General features: G+C 38.7%; 1 protein-coding gene across 1 annotated transcript in view; it reads left to right on the top strand.

The window, feature by feature from the left end:
* dmxl2 (Dmx-like 2) overlaps nucleotides 1-21,023 on the top strand; it is a 145,268-nt gene that overhangs the window by 51,018 nt on the left and 73,227 nt on the right. Inside the window, 5 exon segments of the mRNA XM_073033155.1 lie at nucleotides 3,556-3,739; nucleotides 10,550-10,721; nucleotides 12,708-12,914; nucleotides 14,806-15,068; nucleotides 16,564-17,212. Coding sequence (XP_072889256.1) covers nucleotides 3,556-3,739; nucleotides 10,550-10,721; nucleotides 12,708-12,914; nucleotides 14,806-15,068; nucleotides 16,564-17,212 — 1,475 coding nt within the window.

The following is a 21,023-nucleotide window of genomic DNA, read 5'->3' as shown; positions in this document are numbered from 1 at the left end:
GATGCTACTTTTAAAACAGGAGCTATTTTCTGAGTTTGGATTAAGATGTGTATATTAAGTTTGTTGAATTAGCATTCTTATTTGGGACCGTGATTGAGGGTCTTTGGAATTGCCCTCAGTGGACGGAGTTTATTCTAGGGGAGCTCAGTGATGGGGTTGAATCCTAATTAATGGGGGCTTTCTCTGGTTGTCGGATCTATTTTGAGGCATGTAAATTATATGCCCTAGCTGAGTATAATTATGACTTCAGTTCTGGACATGTTGGTCTGAAACAAAACATTGATGTTTATATGTTGTCCATATGATGAATTTGGAGAATCTGCAGAGAAAATGCATGTGCCTGCTGTAGATAGTTCGGGTCTCAGAACCATGTAGGAAAGCAAGGGTCACTGTTGCCTAGAAGACTATGACCACTGTGCCTTGTCTTCATCTTCAAATTACTTTCTCTCATTAACATCTGCCTTCACTGAAATGTGGTTCCTGAGATATGGGAAGTGGCTTGCATTTTTGCAGGGTGTTGCTGTGACCCTTTATTGTTGGAGGGCAATGTGATGCTGAAGAGTAGTCGTGGTGGAGAATGGTGGGGAAAGTGCTGAAAGAACACCTATTGTTTTGCATTTTCTGTATGTAAGATCCATACTATCTATGGTTAAGTGAACAAATTGACGATGGTTTGGAGCTCCACCTCCAGGTTTGCACAAGCCAGCACCAGGCTCTGGAAGTGCTTACTCAGTTCTGAACTTGTCTTGGCAGGAGAATACCAGGTGGACAGGGGAGTAGATATAAGGATGCTGCTAGAATAATTGCAGTATTCCCACTGATACCTGGGAATTGGTGGCCCAAGCCCACTTAGAGAAGGAAAACCACTATTTGGGCTGTTATTGACAACAGTGTCACATATCAGAAGTACAAAGAAGCTCTGTCTAAGCAGTAGAAGCAGCATACCAGAACAAAATCTGTCCACTTCTCTGACCTGTTAGGCAGCTCCTGCCCCAGGAACAGTTTCCTCAATGGCCTTATTACCCTTCTCAAAACCCACAAATCAAGTGATGAAATAATTCATCCTTTATCACAAGAGCTTCAGAAGGAGAAGAGTACTTGTTCATGACTGCCCACCTTGTTTAATTACTTGTATTATTGTGAAGACTTGCATAATATCAACAGATATTTGGTTGAGTTATTAGTGGGACGCTGTTAAGTGGAATTGTATCTCAAGAGTTAATACTATGGATGATAGGAGTGGAATTGACTTTCATACAAAAGTATTTAAAAATTACAAAAACTTTTTTCAATGTTAATCAATTTACTCTTTTATGTCAAAGTGAAAACAAATTTCCACAAATTGGTCCAAATTTATAACAATTATTAAACACAGAATAATTGATTGTATAATTACTCACCCCCTTCAAGTCAGTATTTAGTCAATACACCTCTGGCAGCAACTACAGCCTTGAGTCTGTGTGGATAGAACTCTTATCAGCTTTGCACATCTGGATACTGCAATTTTTCCCCATTCTTCTTTACAAAACTGCTCAAGCTCTGCCAGATTGCATAGGGTTTTGTGAGTGAACAGCTCTTTTCAAGTCCAGCCACAGATTCTCACTTGGATTGAGGTCTGGGCTCTGACTTGGCCACTCCAGGACATTATCTTTGTTATTTTTAAGCCACTTCTGTGTAACTTTAGCTTTATGCTTGAGGTCATTGTCTTGCTGGAAAACAAATCTAATCTCAAGTCACAGTTCTCTTGCAGACTGCATCAAGTTTTCCTCCAGGATTTCCCTGTGTTCTGCTGCATTCACTTTGACCTCTACCTTAAAGCCTTCCAAGGCCTGCTGCAGTGAAGCATCCCCGCAGAATGATGCAGCCACCACCATGCTTCATGGTAGTGACGGTGTGTTTTTGATGATGTGCGGAGTTTGGCTTGTGCCAAATATAGTGTTTAGTTTGATGGCCAAAAAGCTCAATTTTGGTTTCATCAGACCATAGAACCACCTTCTAGCTGGCATCAGAATCTCCTGCCTGCCTTCTGGCAAACTCTAGCCTAGATTTCATGTGAGTTTTTTTTTCTAACAGTGGCTTTCCCTTTGTCACTCTCCCATAAAGCTGCGACTGGTGAAGGACCTGGACAGCAGTTGTATGCGCAGTCTCTCCCATCTCAGCCACTGAAAGTTTGTAACTCCTCCAGAGTTGTCATAGGTCTCTTGAAGGCCTCCCTCACTAGTCCCTTTTTCCCAGTTTTTGAGGACTGCCTGCTTTAGGCAGATTTACAGCTGTGCAATATCCTTTTCATTTCTTGATGATTGACTTAACTGTACTCCAAAGGATGTTCAGTGACTTGGAAATTTTCTTGTATCCATCTTCTTTTCAATAATTTTTCATGTAGTTGCTTGGAGTGTTCTTTTGTCTTGGTGGTGTAGTTTTTGCCAGGATACTGACTCGCCAGCAGTTGGACCTTCCAAATACAAGCGCATTTTTATTACGATCAGTTGATACACCTTGACTGCACACCAGTCTCCAAAAATAGATGTCCACTTAACTAATTAAGTGTCTTCTAAAACCAGTTGGCTGTACCAGTGATAATTTGGTGTGTCTGATTAAAGGGGGTGAATGCCTATGCAATCAATTACCTTGAAATTTTTATATTTGTAATTCATTTAAATCACTTAGTAGAGATCTGTTTTCACTTTGACACAGAAGTCTTTTTCTGCTGATAGGTGTCAAAAAAGCCCAATTAAATCCACTGATTCAATATTGTAAAATAATAAAACATGAAAACTTCTAAGGGGGGTAAATAGTTTTTATAGGCACTGTGTGTTCATGTAATAAATGTATAGAATAATGCCCCTAAACAGCATCAGTGAAAGATTTAGGAGGACCAGAATTTCATATTGCAAAGAATGAAAGCATAAATGAATAGGACAGCAAAGATTACAGTGGGGAAAATGTCTCTTGTCATTGAATCTTGCTTGGAAATTACATTACAAAACTCATGAATGTTAAAGTATTTCACACTTGATTTATTGGATATTAAAGTGGTGAAATGTTATCTTAAATGGGGGGGGGTGGAATTTGATATGAGAACCTTTATGCTTTTGTTCTTTGGGAATTCATCCATATCCGAGATGCAATTGATCTCTAGATAGAACTACATTTAAAAATATTTACAAGTAACATTCTGCATTCTCTATAATTCATCACACTGTGTTGCAAAGTTGTTTTTTGGGATTAAATTTGATGTTCAAAGCTACTGATCTTAAGTCCCACCAAAGTCTGATTTTTGAGCTTGTCATGAAATTCAGCAGTGAATTGAAAATTTGTTGTAGTTCACCAAAAAGGGTGGAAGCTTGCCTGCTAAAACCACACCAGGTTAGACGTGAAAAGTATCTGTTAATTTCACTGAAGTTTTATGGTAATTTTTTTTTTAAGATTTTCAGTTTCAGGATCTAACAAAAGGATATGGCCTTTTAATCTGTTGTTGAAAAATGCTTTTAAGCAGAAGAGTACTTTCTACTTTGTATTTGGAGTGCATATGATTTCATGATGTTCTCACTGCAGGAACTCTGTGTGCAACGTGCTTCTGACTTCATGTCAGGATGGTATCTGCCGGCTGTGGGCTGAAACATTATTGCCAGAGGACAGTCTTTTTGGAGGACAAATGGCAGAGACTCCCATCAGTACATCAACCACCAACCTCTCTCATAGTGGAAGCCAGAAAGACAAAATCCAGCATGCTCTGGAGGTAATTATTTCTAAATCCTCAGGAAGAGAGTTCAGAGTAAATTCCTGAACACTTGAAGTGGATAATTTAATTGGCATCAACTATATACTTAGTTTGTTTATTCCAGGTTGGTATCATAATGCTTCACAGAGCAGATGATTAGTAGAAATGATGTTAAAGAAATCTAAAATTTTGATGTATAGGAATACAAATGTAGCATGGTGTACTCTTAAGAAGCAAGGCAAAACTGTAGTCCCATGCCATCAGTATGTGCCAAGCCTACTCATTCTTTTGATATCTTGTTGGCATCTACAAAATATAGTTTTGTGTGTATATGCATACAAATGTTTATTTTTGTTTTTATTAGTGCATCTCAGTTTAAATTGGATATTAATCCAGATGTTGAACTGCAGCCTTCCTCTGTTACTCCTATTTACACATAAAATTTGCTTCACTTTCAAAAGTACTATGCCTTCAAAAAGATGTGTATTCATTTGAAAATATGGAATGAAATATTGCGAAGTCTGAGTTATATGTTGTTAACATTTCACGTAGAGATACTGAAATTCCAAAACAGATACTTTGTAGATACCACCATGATATCTTGAAAATGAATGAATTGCACATACTGACAGCATGTGATTTCTAATAAGTTTGTCTTTCTTCTTAAGAGGTATATTAGTTTCAATATTGTTCTTTGTTATTCTTCAGTGCACGAGTGTAAAAAAGAATGAAATCATTGTTACTCTGGATCCAGTGCAGCATAAAATATCACAATAAGCACAAAAAAACAAAAAAAAACATTAAAGCAATCCTATAAAACACACTGTACAAGTAACTGTTGAAATGTGGCTATATGTACATAAGATTAACTGTACATTGACTGTATGTACAGTACATAAAGTGAAGCCAGATGCAGGAGAATCTGTACATAAGATGACTGTCAGGAAATGATAGTGACAAAATGACTTGGTAAGAGGAACTCTTCTAGGTAACAACAGCGTATATGAAAACACAGCAGAACAGTGACTGTATGTGTAGGTTTGAGGTATGGAGTTTAAGCATAAAGTGGCAATGCATGGGATGTAAAGAGCACTGAGGGGCTTTGGAGTAGAGTGACTGATGTGTATGTAAAGGTGGTGGGGTGGGTTAGTGGTTGGAGGTGTTGATCACACTGATAGCTTGGGGGAAGTAACTGTTTTGAGTCAAGTGGTCCTGGCGTGGACGCTAAAAGCTAATTTATACTTCTGCATTGAATCTACGCCGTAGGTATGGCGTAGCCGCGCACCCTACTCCGTAGCCTGACACGCACCTCCCAAAAAATGTGACGACGTATTGCGGCGACACAGACCGCAACAACTGTGATTGGTCCACTTGGTAGCATCGCATTTCCTCCTACGCATTTCTGGTTGCTTCTTCTCCGCCAATATTTGAAATGCATTTCCTCGTCCATGTCTCTTAGTGGTCAGACAAGCACAGAAAATTCACCCTCCTTCTGCCTCAATCCATTCAATGGTCGTACACACCATCTCCTCCGACGTCTTCTCTCTTTTCTGAGTAACCCTTGTTCAATATTTATTAGCTCCAACTCCAACATGATGCGCTCAGTTTAAAGTTGCCATTGTCTGAAGTACACAAAGAAACTCAACACAGTGGCATAGAAACCCCACAGCCAACTAACGTTTTGGCAGTGAATTGCAGAGCGATGCAGACAGACCAATACACAAGTATAAATGCTCACAATGGCATAGGCCACTTGCATAGGCTATGGCGTAGAGCCTACACAGAAGTATAAATCAGCCTTAAGTAGTCTCTTCCCTGATGGGAATGGGACAAACAGTACATAAGCAGGGTGGGTCGGATCCTTCATGATATTGCTGGTCTTCTTCTGCCCTCCTGTCCAACATAGTGCATGTCAAGTCGGAGTTCTTGTTCTTCTTTGAACATATGCAGCTTCCTCACTTGAAAGAGATTGAATGTGCCTACCCGAAGGTTTTTTAACCGGATTCCACTCAATGACCAAACAACCTTTTTCTTCCTTCTATTTTTCGCAAGTGCGGCAGTTTGATAGCTCCGTTAGTTCCATCAGTCATTATTCATAAGTCCTTAGTCATTAGTCATAATTCATACGGTGAAAAAAAAACTGGTTACCTCTCGGACTTTGTAGACGGATTCGCCCTGCACAGTCTCAGTTTCTCTGATGGACTGTTATGGTCTCCAACCGTTATGTTTTCAAACCGGGCGAACCCTCCTGGAGGTTTGCGAGCTCTTCTTAAGCCTCGTGCCGTTTCCAAGAAGCGCCTGCGCGCGATGATCCCCGTGACGAAGCTTGCGCTAACCCAAACACAGTGACAGCAGTGTTCTTTTCCATGAAACAGTCTCTCAAGTTATTTAAAGTCCAGCATCTTACTGCAGATTCCAACGCTTCTCCCGGACTGCCACTGTGATGCTGCGGGGTTCCCCCCAATGTTCCGGGCAGAAACAGCACTCAGGCAGTGAGTTCTGTCCAGTCTATCAGTGAATTCTTGCTATTACCTTTAAATTTTCTTTTGCCTCTAGGTCCCAATACTTTCTGGAAACTCAAGTTTGACTTGACAGTGCAGTTTCCATACTACATAGTGCTGCAGCATGTTAGGATGCTCTCAACTAACTGCATGTTTACATGGAACTTCCATCTTTATGTACAAGAGAAAATCTACAGATGCTGGAAATCCAAGCGACACACTCAAAATCCTGGAGGAACTCCGGGCCAGGCAGCATCTATGGGGGGGGGGAATACAGTTGACGTTTCGTCAACTATACTTTTTTCCATAAACACTGCCTGGCCCACGGAGTTCCTCTAGTATTTTGTGTGTGTTATTTCTATTTTAACATGTAAATTTCATTATGTGGAATTACAGATGTGCTGGTTTCAGCATCAGTACCAGCAAGTATATTTATTTAATATATTGAAAGCTTGCATTTTCATAGGACAATAGCTGAATATTTTTTCCTTTGGAATTTCCTGATCTTTCATATGATTGGATACATTTATGGCTAGATGTAAATGAAGTGCCATTATGATATTTCATGTAGTTGAAACCGTATTTGGGAAGAGGTTCACAGAGGATATGGTGCTGAAGCACAAAATACAGAATCTTCAAATTAAGTGGACCATTTACTGGAATTGAATGAAGTAAGAGCTAGGAATGTTGTTGACTTTTTTTTGTGAGCAGTCTGGTCCCTATATCTGATTATGCAACTGAAGACCAAATCTAGGTTTCAGTTTATTTAGTGAGGTGTTCAAAGAATCAGAGCTGCTCCATCAGTGACCTTGTCGGTCTTGCTCCTCTGTGCTTCTGGAGTGCTTTAGATTTTGGCAGATTTAGGATTATAATCAGATTCTGAGAATTATAATCAGTCAGAGTGTTGTGGATAGTGACACTGCTGGAATTGTATGGGGTTTTTTTGCACAGCATAGCTCGCAATTTTATCATTAGGTTGAAGCTTGGGTTTTTAATCCAGACTAAAAATCCAGGGAACTGAGATTCTAGTGACCCAGAGAGGAGGCCAGCGTTGTGGTTTATCTTGAATATACAGTGGTATGCAAAAGTTTGGGCACTCCTGGTCAAAATTATTGTTACTGTGAATAGGTAAGTGAGTAGAAGATGAACTGATCTCCAAAAGGCATAAAGTTAAAGATGAAACACTCCTTTAAACATTTTAAGCAAGATTAGTGTATTATTTTTGTTTTGTACAATTTGAGTGTGAAAAAAAGGAAAGGAAAGGAACACCATGCAAAAGTTTGAGCACCCCAAGAGATTTGAGCTCTCAGATAACTTTTTCCAAGGTCTCAGACCTTAATTAGCTTATTAGGGCTATGGCTTGTTCACAGTCATTGTTAGGAAAGTCCAGGTGATGCAAATTTCAAAGCTTTATAAATACCCTGTACTCCTCAAACCTTGTCCCAACAATCAGAAGCCATGGGCTCCTCTAAGCAGCTGCCTAGCACTCTGAAAATTAAAATGAATGATGCCCACAAAGCGGGAGAAGGCTATAAGAAGATAGCAAAGCGTTTTCAGGTACCTGTTTCCTCAGTTCATAATGCAATTAAGAAATGGCAGTTAACAGGAACGGTGGAGGTCAAGTTAAGGTCTGGAAGACCAAGAAAACTTTGAGAGAACTCGTAGGATTGCTAGAAAAGCAAATCAAAACCCCTGTTTGACTGCAAAAGACCTTCAGGAAGATTTAGCAGACCCTGGAGTGGTGGTGCACTGTTCTACTGTGCAGTGACACCTGCACAAATATGACCTTCATGGAAGAGTCATCAGAAGAAAACCTTTCCTGCATCCTCACCACAAAATTCAGCATCAGAAGTTTGCATAGGAACATCTAAACAAGCCTGATGCATTTTGGAAACAAATCCTGTGGACTGATGAAGTTAAAATAGAACTTTTTGGCTGCAATGAGCAAAGGTATGTTTGGCGAGAAGAGGGTGCGGAATTTCATGAAAAGAACACCTCTCCAACTGTTCAGCACGGGAGTGGATCGATCATGCTTTGAGCTTGTGTTGCAGCCAGTGGCACGGGGAACATTTCACTGGTAGAGGGGAGAATGAATTCAATTAAATACCAGCAAATTCTGGAAGCAAACATCACACAGTCTGTAAAAAAACAAAAGCTGAAGATGTAAAGAGCATGGCTTCTACAACAGGATAATGATCTTAAACACACCTCAAAATCCACAATGGAGTATCTCAAGAGGCGCAAGCTGAAAGTTTTGCCATGGTCCTCACAGTCCCCTGACCTAAATATCATTGAAAATCTGTGGATAGACCTCAAAAGAGCAGTGCATGCAAGACAGCCCAAGAATCTCAGAGAACTAGAAGCCTTTTGCAAGGAAGAATGGGCAAAAATCCCCCAAACAAAAATTGAAAGACTCTTAGCTGGCTACAGAAAGCATTTACAAGCTGTGATACTTGCCAAAGGGGGTGTGACCATGCAGAGTGCCCAAACTTTTGCTTCGGGCCCTTTTCCTTTTTTGTTTTTTTGAAACTGTAAAAATGGAAATAAAGAAGTAATCTTGCTTAAAACATTAAAGAAATATGTCATTTTTAACTTTCTGCCTTTTGGAAATCAGGTCATCTTTTACTCGCTTAGCTGTTCATAGTAACAGAAATTTTGACCAGGGATGCCCAAATTTTTGCATGCTGTTGTATTACTTAAATAGGTTGAGTCAGGTCAGTGATGTATTTGCCTAAAATATTCAGTGATTTTATTGATATTTCATTTGTATCATTTTGTATTCTATTTGGTCTGTGCTTCAGACGGCCACAGTTTGAATTTTTTTAAAGAAAATACAAAAGAGGCATGGATTTTGGATCTCAACATTCTGCTTTTCTGAACATAGCTGATTCCATTTAGCATTATTAAATTACAAAATAGATGTTGTGATATTTTCTGACAAGATTATGGTTACACTGGATATTTAGCCTAGAGGTTTCTAATGCTTGCACTTAAGGTTTAAATGATATTGATTGTGAATTGGATGGAGTTATTCCATTTTTTTTACTACATCAACTTACAAGTAGGCAATATTGGAGTATTTTATTCTTTTTGAACAGCAAGGTTCATCATTCCCACTGTGATTATACTTTATTTATGATTGCCCTATAACATGGTTATTTTTAGGGCCACTTACAACTTCTGCAGTCTGCTGCTCAAATTGATTTTAAAAAATCTTGATATCAAAATTGTATCTGATGGCTTATGCAGTAAACCTTGTTTGAACAAATCAACTAAATTGTTTGTATTGTGGAAGGTAATAGGGCTGTTGCACAAAAGCAAATAAATGCAATGTGCCATTATGCATTCCTTAACCTTTATTCCTATTTAATACCCCAAGGCACTTTTATTTTGCCTTTCTCTTAGACATTAGGATGTAGTATAATTTTTCCAATGAACTCATTTGACAAAACATAAGAAACAGGGCCTAAATGTGTGTAAAGGGAGCATGAGAATAGGGATCTGGTGAGCAGGTACAGAACCACTGGGATTTCAGAACAATCAAATTGCAGATTACCAGAGCAATAAGCTATCTGCTGGAGGAAGTTAGCGGGTTAAACAGTATCTTGTGTCTTCAGCAGATTATCAATTTTCCTATAGCTGTTTTAATAGGCTCATGGAAGGCTGATTCATTTTTCCTTCTGCAGCATCAGAGAGGAAAGTTTCATTTCTGCAAATAGCTATTATCCTGCAAGGACTGGCTTCAGAATGCTCTGTCCCACCAGTATCAGATCCAGTTTGGGAATGCTGGCAGGAGGATGCATACAAAGATGTTTGAGACCCAGTAAGGTCATGGCAAGTGCTATCTTCTTGAGGAAGGTCAAGATGTTGCAGCTTAGTTAATTTGGGGACTTGGCAAATATCGATTTGTGTATCTTCCATGAGGCATGTTGTATTGCTGGTCTCAAAGTCTCTGAACCCTACACCAAGGAATCTTCCATGTATTGCTGCTCTCAGTTCACTCTTTGTTTCTCTGCTCCTGCATATTATGTCGATACAGGCATTCTGCTCTTGGGTGGCACCTATCAGAGCTGTAATCAACACAGCTCAAGTCTACTCAGTATTACCTGTGACAGTCAAGAACTTGTTGAGTAATACATTTTAGTAAAGGGTTACATATATTTCCTTTTGACAGAAGTTGTTAGTATAAATTGCTAAAGTGTTGGTGCTGAAAGCAATAAGTTTAGTTACCCTGTATTGATCTATACTAGGTGGTTACTAAATTATTAATACCTTTATACTATCATGCAAATACATCAGTTAACTGTATTAATAATATCTTTTGCAGACAATTCATCATTTGAAGCATCTAAGTGGGCGCCGCAGATCTTCAGTTCTGATTGCCCATAAGGAAGTTTTACCAAGTCAGCTTGGGTCACATGAAGTCCACAGACAAATTTCACACTACGCTAATGCACTTTGTCACTTCCATATTGCAGCAAGCATTAATCCAAATACAGGTTGGAATCAATAGAACTAATAACTATTTTTTCCAAGTTGAAGAAATCTGTCTTATTTAAATGCAAATTGATAGTTCAAAGAGAAAATTAACTTTTAAAATTCCATGAAGCTGTTTTTAAAAATACACTCATGGGGATGAGTGAACGTCCTGCAAGTCAAATTTTTTTTTTTTTGGCCCGAAGACACAAAATTTTCTCCTGGTGATATTTTCTCTTCAATCTCTATGAGAAGGCTAAGAGCCTTGTTACCATTCAGTTGGGTGCTCAATTTAAACCCAAAAGCTGTAATCTGGTAATTCACTCATCAATGTGATTTGGAAAAATGTCATTTCTCTGTGAAATCTGCCAATAAAATTTAATGTGAAAGATGGAGAAAGATTATCTTAATTTGTCACATGTACATAAAAACTTGTGAAATGTGTCGTTTTGCATCAAATTAAATCAGCAAAGATTGAGCTGTCCAGGTGTTGCCAAGTTTCTGGCGCCAACATAACATACCCACAACTCACTGATCTTAACCGTAAGTCTTTGGAATGTGGAAGGGTACTGGAGCACCCAGAGAAAACCCACGCGATCACAGGGAGAATGCACGAACTCCTACATAGGCAGTGGTGGGAATTGAACCTTAGTGTTGTACTGTATCCCCTTATGATGTAGTGGATTTGTCAGAAAAGGCCAGGCTGAATTATATCTTAATAGATTCTTTTGGATATCTGGTATAGAATTCTGTAAGTTTTGTGGGAAACTACTAAATGGCTCTAAATTCGGTTGGGTTTTGCATTTATGTAATGCTTTTTATGAGTTTGTGTCCACACACTATCTTGGAATACTGATCGGGTGGGAGGGAGAAATTCTTCAAGGTGAGCACTTCCTGCTTCAGGCAAAGAGCCAGCATAAAAGTGACACAGGTACTTAAGGTTTATTATGATATGCTTCATTAAAAGAATCAGATTTCAGCTTACCTATAATTTGAGGCTGGAGTTCAAGAATAAGTTTGTGGAAATGGAGCCGAAAACCTTATTATGGGAATGATCCACACACTCATTATCCACTGCTCTTTTTTAACCATGCTGATTCAGATTTAATGGGGAAGTATATAGTGTTAATGTTACTCTAGCAAAATTTCTAGATTCAATTCTTATCAGAAAATTGTGAAGAGTTTATACGATGTTTTGCACATGTTGTACTTGGCTATGACAAATTAAAATAAGTTCAAGATGGCAATTCTGATGTTAATTAAAAAAGTAACCTTAAAGATGCTGTTTAATCTTCCAACCTTGACTCTAAATATTTTAAAATTTAGAAATAATAGAAAACCTACATCACAGTACAGGCCTTTCGGCTCACAATGCTGTGTTGAACATGTACTTAATTTAGAGATTACCTAGGGTTACCCATAACCCTCTATTTTTCTAAGCTCCATGTACCTATCCAGGAGACTCTTAAAAGACCCTATTGTAGGCACCTTCACCACCATCACCGGCAGCCCATTTCATGCACTCACCACTCTTTTTTTTAAAAAAAACTTAGCTCTGACATCTCCTACTTCCAAACTATGTCCTCTTGTGTTAGCCATTTCAGCCTTGGGAAAAAGCCTCTGACTATCCACACAATCAATGCCTGTCATCACCTTAAACATCTCAATCCGGTCTCCTCTCATCCTCCGTCGCTCTAAGGAGAACAGGGCAAGTTCACTCAACCTATTCTCATAAGGCATGCTTTCCCAATCCAGGCAACATCCTTGCAATTCTCCTCTGTACCCTTTCTATAGTTTCCACATCCTTCCTGTAGAGAGGTGAGCACAGTGCTCCAAGTAAGCACAGTACTCCAATACACACAGTACTAATTTGGGTATGTTTTTAATGTAGCTGTATTGGGTTTCAATTTGATTTAATGCAAAATACACTTTGGATGGAAATTACTGTAATTTATTTCTCCATTTAATGTTGCATATGAGGAAGCTAATTTATCCATTGTTCTATACAGATATTCCACCAGCACTAGCTGGAACAGCTTTTAACATTGAAGAAGGTGGTGGAAATTTTGTGGTTCATTGGCTGAACAACAAAGAGCTGCATTTTACATCATCTATGGAAATATTCATGGAGCATTTGAGGAAACTCACAGATCAGCAGATGGAGAATGAGATTGACATTGCCAGTATGAACGGATTGAAAATGAAATTAGACACTGGTGAGCATAGCAAGTAAAAGATTTCTGTTGTACAGTATGAATAAGCATAATTTAATCCACATTTCAGTGCCTTAAGGAAAAAACAATTGATCTGTTTGGTTTAGACTACCTGACCATACCCTTGTTCATCAAAAGGATTAAAGAGGGAACAAGTGGCATATGGCTTTTCCTAATCTAATGTTGTAATTGTGAGTGCACGAATGCTTCAGATTTCTGCTAAGCTCCTTGTTAAAATTCTGACGTTCCATACATGGCTCTTCAATGAGAGGGGGTAAGAGAATTGCTCTCTGATCACATTAGGCAGTTACGGCTTGGAATGCCCTTCTTTTCCTCTCCTCTCCCTGGTCAAGTAGAATTGTTCTTTGTATATCATCTAATTACACAAGGTTTGAGATACAGGCAGTCCCCCGGGTTACGTACGAGTTCCGTTCCTGAGTCCATCTTTAAGTCGGCTCAAGAAATGTATGTATTCCAATAATTAAACCACTGCGTTGTTTAGTAATAATTGTAGTTTTCATCGGAGTAGGGCCTTTCACGTGCTCCATTATTTTCACTTCATCCGTTATCCTTTAAAATTGTTCTGATCGTTGACCGACTGTAGCCTAACGCTTTTCCAATGACCGATGGCGTTTCACCTCTTTCCAAACGCTTTATTATTTCTACTTTATTTTCAATCGCGATCACTTCCTGTCAACGGAACAGAAACACCGCGGGGCGGCGGGTCCTGAGCTCCACCGGCTCCCGAGGTCCGCTGGGTCCTAAGGACCACCGCACTGAGACAGGCTAAATGGGACAAGTGGGGGCTGTGCTGGGTTTGGGTATTTGATCCTCCACAATATTCCGCGTGGGTATTTAAACTGGAGGTGGCAGTGTTTTTTTTTTTTACGAGGTCGAGTTGTGAGCTCGACATCAACCCGGCACATATGGTACGGGAGTCACTGGATCGTCATCAACCTGGCACAGGAGCGTTTGGTCACTGGATCGAACTCGGGAAACTCCGTTCTCGAAGCCGGCACTGATCTCACTGCGCCAGCAGCCGACCGGAACTGGGTGGTGGTGTCAGGGTGAATCTTACTAAGAAAAATTTAAGCCAAATACAAAGTTAAACACTCAATGCTGTGTCAACGGCAACGACTTAAAATGGCAGATAGCGTCGCGATCTGACTTAAAGTGGCAGACGGCGTTCTCCTTCCTCGGTTCGTAAGTACGAGTTGTCCGTAAGTCAGACGTTCGTAACTTGGGGACTACCTGTATTCTAATGGGAATAGAAATTAATATATCCAAGACAGTTTTGAATCAGAATAAAGTCTTTCTGTACTTTTGCATGTTATTCCCTGTAGATGAATGCATCTTCAAATAAATGTGGAAAGAACCATATACCATATACCATCAATCAGAATTCAAGTTGCAATTAATGAGTAACTAATCATTCTATCAGACAGCAGCATTGTGCGGCGATTCTTGCTGCTTAACGTGTTTAGCAATGCAGATGAAAAGAGGTGCATTAGGTTGAAATTGAACTTTGGCATTACAGTTGATGTAAAATCAATGTTGTATATTGTTATATCTGCTTGCTCTGCATAACTTCTGGATGCCTATATCATTATAGCAGTTAAGCAATTCACAGCACAAGTGTGCATGAAAGGATTTTGATTCCCAACTAACAATCTATTGTGTATCATATTGGATGAAGCTTTTATCAAAATTCTGTTACTTTACAACAGAAATTTTATATTTTAGAACAATTTCCTCTTACCTATGCTACAGGTTGTGGAACATACTGAAGATTAAAACAACAAGCAAGTGCTTAATAAAGAGCACTCCTAATTTAATTTGGAGCACTGTATAACCTTCTTTTGAGTAAGACTGATTAATTTTAATTTTGTTATAGAACAAGAAGAGACTTCAGAGAAGGGATCAGAATACGACACAGAAGAAGCTGAACAAGATGATAGAACCAAAATATATTCATCATCCTATACTGGAATTCCACTACCAACCATTTTGTTAGATCGAAAAATTGAAGCACTGCAAACTGAGTGGAACAAGAATGCTGATATGCTGTTTACAATCCATCCTATAGATGGTTCATTTTTAGTGTGGCATGTGAAGTATTTAGATGAGTACCATCCAGGAATATTTAGACAAGTCCAGGTACAGATGAAGGACCTTAATTATTTTTATATATAAATGAAAGCAGTTTAGATCTAGACTTTAAGAAGAAACAAATGTGTTCAGATGAAGTCACTTCAAAATTGTAAGTGAGTTTGACATCTGAATGTATTAAAACATAAATTGATTTATTATGATCAAGCAAATTATAGAATATTGCAGAATGTTTTGTTTACTTTTAAACCTGTGGAAATAGGATCTAAGATGAGAAATTATAAAACAATTTGAGGTCGTATTCCTTTAGACTATATCTCACTTGTATATAAAAATAAGAGAAAGATATAACTTTCTCATTGCACTGTAGTAATTGACATTCTGATTAAAAAGATCTTGCAAAAGATGCCTTGTGCTAGAAAATTCTGGACAATAATATTTGAGCATTGTCACTATTACTGCCTTGATTGGATATGTCAGGAAATTTTGTCTATTGTCTTCATGCTTTTATCTTTCCATTTCCTTTTTGAGCCCCCCCCCCCCCCCCGAAAAAAAGAATGAACATTTTTTAAAACTTGCAACAAAGTATAAGATCTTCAGTGATCAATCTAATTAAAGAACAACATTTTCAGTGAATCAGTCTGGTTCTAAAAGATAAACACAAGAGATTTTGCAGATGTTGGAAACCTTGAGCAACCTGCACAAAGTAGTTCCAAAAGATGTTTTAAACCACATTTAGTACTTCCGAGTTTCTTAGATCAGAGTAGCTACCTCTTTTGTTCCCATCTTCTAAACAAGGGGTTTCCAACCTTTTTTATGCCATGGACCAATACCACTAAGCAAGGAGTCTATGGACCCCAGGTTGGGAACCTATGTTCTAAGCTGTTCTCATTGGTTTGAACCATCTGCAGAAACAAAATGCTTGTATCTGTGTAAAAAGTTTTATCTAATGCAGTATGTGCTGAGAAATTGTAAATTTTATGACACATAATGATGCATGCTGGTACGATAGTACTGGGTGCCAAGTCATAGTTTTCCTTATTTTGTCCTGAGCCAATTAAACCAATGACATTCAGCAGCAGCCATCAATTGATATAAATGAACCTTGTATATATGTGGCCTGGAGAAGTTATTTGTTTTATAATATAAGAAAAAATATAGTTGTAATTGTGTGGTATATACCTTTTTTATATTTTGGCAATCTTCTATTTGTTCATAAAGTTTTTCCAACAAAGACAGTGTAAGTATATCAATGCTTCATTGAACCTTTTGATGAGCATACCAATCCACACATTCCAATATCAATCAAAACATAAAATTTGATAGTTTAGAAGTTACCTTCAAGCCACTTCTTTAATTACACTTTGACCTGAGCCTCTAACTCTGGTCACTTTGGTTCCCTTTTGATTCCTGTATTCATCTCTTGTATACTTTTATTGAATTAGAGACTTCTTGTAAGTTGTTGCTTCTTCTAGACAGAAGATCACTTTCAAATCCTGCAGTATATGCTATCTAAAAATATCCAATTCTTTTTGTTTTCTAGGTTGCATTTTCATCTCGGATTCCTGTTGCTTTTCCTATTGGTGATGCAAACTCACTCAGCAGAAATATAATGATGTATGCATGTACTGTTAAAAATGTTAAGCATCTCCCCGATAATGATCCAAAAATCAATGGAGTGACCCATGGTGTGAATGGTTCAAAAATAAATATTGTCACACCATCTGTTATGATGATTTCAAAACATATTGATGGATCATTAAACCAGTGGGCAGTGACTTTTGCTGAAGAATCTGCCTTTAGCACAGTTCTGATTGTATCACATAAATTCAGATATTGCGGACATCGTTTTCATCTCAATGATTTGGCTTGTCATTCAGTGTTGCCCTTGCTGTTGACTTCTTCACATCACAATGCTCTCATGACACCTGAGTCTGATGTTGAAAAAGAAATCATAGAACCTGTGAAATCCTTAAAAGGGCCAAGAATACAGCAGGTTAAAAATGCTGCCACACGAACATTTCACGACCCTAATGCCATCTACAGTGAACTGATCCTGTGGCGTATGGACCCAATTGGACCGCTATCATATTCTGGGGGTGTATCAGAGTTGGCACGTATCAATTCCCTGCACACTTCAGCCTTTTCAAATGTAGCCTGGCTTCCAGCATTGATCCCAAGCTATTGCCTTGGTAAGTTTAATCTTTTAGTACGTCATGATTTCTGAGTGTGTTCATTGTTCCTTCACCCTTGGTAAAATAGAAAATCTTGTAAAATTAGGAGCCAAGAAGTCTTAGATTTTTACATGTAATCTATTTTGATATAATACTTTTATCCTCATCATTTTCATCCATTAGGATAACATCAATTTGATACTTGGCATTTACATCTCCTACTTAAGGAGAATGCAATTGTTACTTTATAAGCATTTGGATATTGTGAGAATAACTTTCTTTAAGACACAGTAGGAACCTGTTACTGAAAACATAAGCAAATTGTGTAGCTACCAAAAACACAAAGAATAAAATCCAGATTTTTTTCACCACATATGTAACCAAAATGTCGAGAAAATCCCCTTAGGAAATGTTTCCAAGCCATGCATATTTATAGCAGTTATGTGACAGGTTTTAACTTGTGGACTTTTATGCAATGGAAACTGGGTTATTAAGTGAAACTGGGTTCTACTAATTAAGATCAGCATTCCATCTGGATCCAAAGGGCTAAGCGGCAGTGTAGGCATTATCTAATCACAGATATTGATGCCAACGTGAATTTTGTTAATGTTAATTTCATTTTTAAAGAAAGGTTCTGAAATGTACATAGCCTACAGAATTATTGTATTCAGTGTTTCTTGGTGGTAGGCCATTTAGTCCTGTAAAATGCAACAATTCTTTACTAATATTGAAATCACATATTTGTAGCAAACATACACTCGGTGGCCACTTTATAGATACACCTGTACACTTGCTTGTTAATGCAAATACCTAATCAGCCAATCATGTGGCACCAACTTAATGCATTAAAGCATGCAAACGTGGTCAGGAGGTCCATTTGTTCAGACCAAATAGGATGGGGGAAAATATATGATCTAAGTGACTGCAGAATGTTTGTTGGTGCCAGATGGGGTGTTTTGAATTTCTCAGAAACTGCTAGTCTCCTGGGAGTTTAATGCACAACTGTCTCCAGGGCTTACAGGGAATGGTGTGAAAAATCAAATACATCCAGAGTGCAGCAGTCGTGAGGGCAAAAGTGCCTTGTTAATGAGGGGTCAGAGAAGAATCTAGGTAGAAGGGTAGTACCCAGATTCTGGGTTGCTGCCTGTACCGTGTGCTATTGAGGATAAACTAGGATGATTTGGCAGATGAATGTGTAGCTGAAAAATTGGTGTAGGGGCAGGGTTTTAGATTGATTTCTGGACCATTGGGATCTCTTCTGGGGAAGGAATGACCTGTACAAAAAAAGGATGGGTTAATCCTGAACCCAAGGGGGACCAATATCATTGCAGTCAGGTTTGTTAGAGCTTTTGTGGAGTGTTTAAACTAACTGGGCAGGGGGATAGGAACTGGAGTGATAGGGTAAGATTGTCAGTGGGAAGAGTTGGATTGTAACATGGGGGCAAAATCGAAAAAGGTGATTAATACAAGACTGAAGGTGGTATATTTGAATGCACACAGTAGATTGAATAAGATTCTGTAGCACAGTTACAGATTGGCAGGTTTGATGTGGGTATCTCTGAGTCATGGCTGAAAGAAGATTATAATTGTCAGCTTAATATCCAAGGATACACATTGCATTGAAAGGGCAGGCAGGTAGGCAGAGGGGTTGAGATGGCTGTGTTGGTTAAAAAATGAAATATCTGTAGAAAGAGGTGACATAGGATTGGATGATGGAGATTCGTTGTGGGTAGAGTTAAACTGTAAACATAAAAAGGACCCTGATCGGAGTTGTATACAGGTCTCCAAACAGTAGCCAGGATGTGGGCTACAAATTACAACAGGAGATGTAAAGGGCATGTAAAATGGGTAATGTAAAGGGCATGTAAAATGGGTAATGTTGCGATAATCATGGGGATTTCAATATGAAGGTAGGTTGGGAAAGTCAGGTTGGTGCTGATTTCCAAGAGATGAAATTTGTAGAATGCCTAAGTGATAGCCTTTTAGAGCAGCTTGTGGTTGAGCTTACCAGTAGAAAGGCAGTTCTGGATTGGGTATTGTGTAATGAATCAGATTTGATTAGGGAGCTTAATCAAAGGAAAAGGAATCCTTAGGAGACAGTGCTCATAATATGATAGAATTCACCTTGCAGTTTGAGAGGGAGAAGATAGTCAGATATATCAGTATTACAGTAGACTAAAGAGAAATACAGAGGCATGAGAGTGGATCTGGATGAAGTTGATTGGAAGGAGATACTAGCAGGGATGATGGTGGAACAGCAATGGCTGGTGTTTCTGGAGAAATTTGGAAGGCACAGGAAAGATGAAGTATTCTAGAGGGAGGGTGAAATGACCATGGCTGACAAGGGAAGTCAAAGTCAGCATAGAAGCAAAAGAGAGGTCATATAGTATAACAAAATTTAGTGGGAAAGTAGAGGATTGGGATGCTTTAAAAAACCAACAGAAGGCAACTAAAAAGCCATAAAGAGAAAAGGTGAAGTATAAAGGTAAGCTCACAAATAATATAAAAGAGGATACAATTTTTTTCAGATATGTGAGGAGTAAAAGTGTGGATATCAGCCTGCTGGAAATTGACACTTGAGAGGTAGTAATGGAGGACAAAGAAATGGCAGAGGAAATTAATAAGTATTTAGTGCCAGTCTTTATATGGAAGAGACCTGCAGAATGCCAGAAATGCAAGAGTGTCAAGGGACAGAAGTCTTCAGGTCTGAAGGTAGATAAGCCATCTGGGCTAGGTGGACTATATCCCAGAGTTCTGGAAGAGGAAGCTGAAGACATTGTGGAGGCATTAGTAATGATCTTTCAAGAATTCTGAGAACTGGAAAATTGCAAATCTCCACTCTTTTGAAAAAGGAGGGAAGCAAATAAAATGAAATTATCGGCCAGTTAGCCTGACTTTGGTGGTTGGGAAGATTTTTAATGATGAGGTCTCAGGGTACTTGGAAGAACATGATAACATAGGTCAAAGCCAGCATGATTCTCTAAAGGGGAGATCTTGCCTGATAAATCTGTTGGAATTCTTTGAGGAAATAACAGGCAGGATAGACAATGGAGGGTCTAGATGTTGTTTATTTGGATTTTCAGAAGGCCTTTGACAAGGTGCTGCACATGACACTGTTCAATGAAATTAGAGCTGATGGTATTATGGGAAAGCTAATGGAATGGACAGAAGATTGGCTGATTGGTGGGAGGCAAAGTATGGGAATAAAATGGGCATTTTCTTGTTGGCTGCTGGTGACTGTAAGTGTTCTGCAGGGGTCAGTGTTGGATCACTTGTATGTCAGTGATTTGGATAAAGGAATTACTGGCTTTGTGACCAACTTTGCAGATAATACAAAGATAGGTGGAAAGACAGGTAGTGTTGAGGAAGCAGTGTGCCTGTTAAAGAACTTGGACAGATTGGAGGAATGGGAAAAGAAGTGTCAGATGGAATATAATGTAAGCAAAAGTACTTTGGCAGAAGGAATAAAGGTGTGGAATATTTGTAAATGTGGAGAAATTTTTTTTAAAAAATCAGAGGTGCAGGGGCATTTGGGAGTTCTCGTGCAGAATTCCCTATGGGAAGAAGGCAGGTTGAGTTGATAATCAGGAACACAAATCCAATGGTAGTATTCATTTTGAGAGGACTAGAATATAAAAGCAAGAATGTAATGTTGAGTCTTTATAAGGCACTGGTCAAACCACACTTGGTGTATTGTTAGCAGATTTTGTCCCTTATCTAAGAAAGGATGTGTTAGCGTTTGGGCAAGTCCAGAGGATGTTCACAAGAATGATGCCAGGAACGAAAGGGTTAACATGAGGAACGTTTGATGATCTTGGGTTTGTACTCA

Source organism: Hemitrygon akajei, chromosome 30, assembly GCF_048418815.1.
Source record: "Hemitrygon akajei chromosome 30, sHemAka1.3, whole genome shotgun sequence".
Classification (NCBI taxonomy): Eukaryota; Metazoa; Chordata; class Chondrichthyes; order Myliobatiformes; family Dasyatidae; genus Hemitrygon; species Hemitrygon akajei.
The sequence above is the reverse complement of the archived record's forward strand: the minus strand, read 5'-3'. Positions and strand labels throughout refer to the sequence as shown.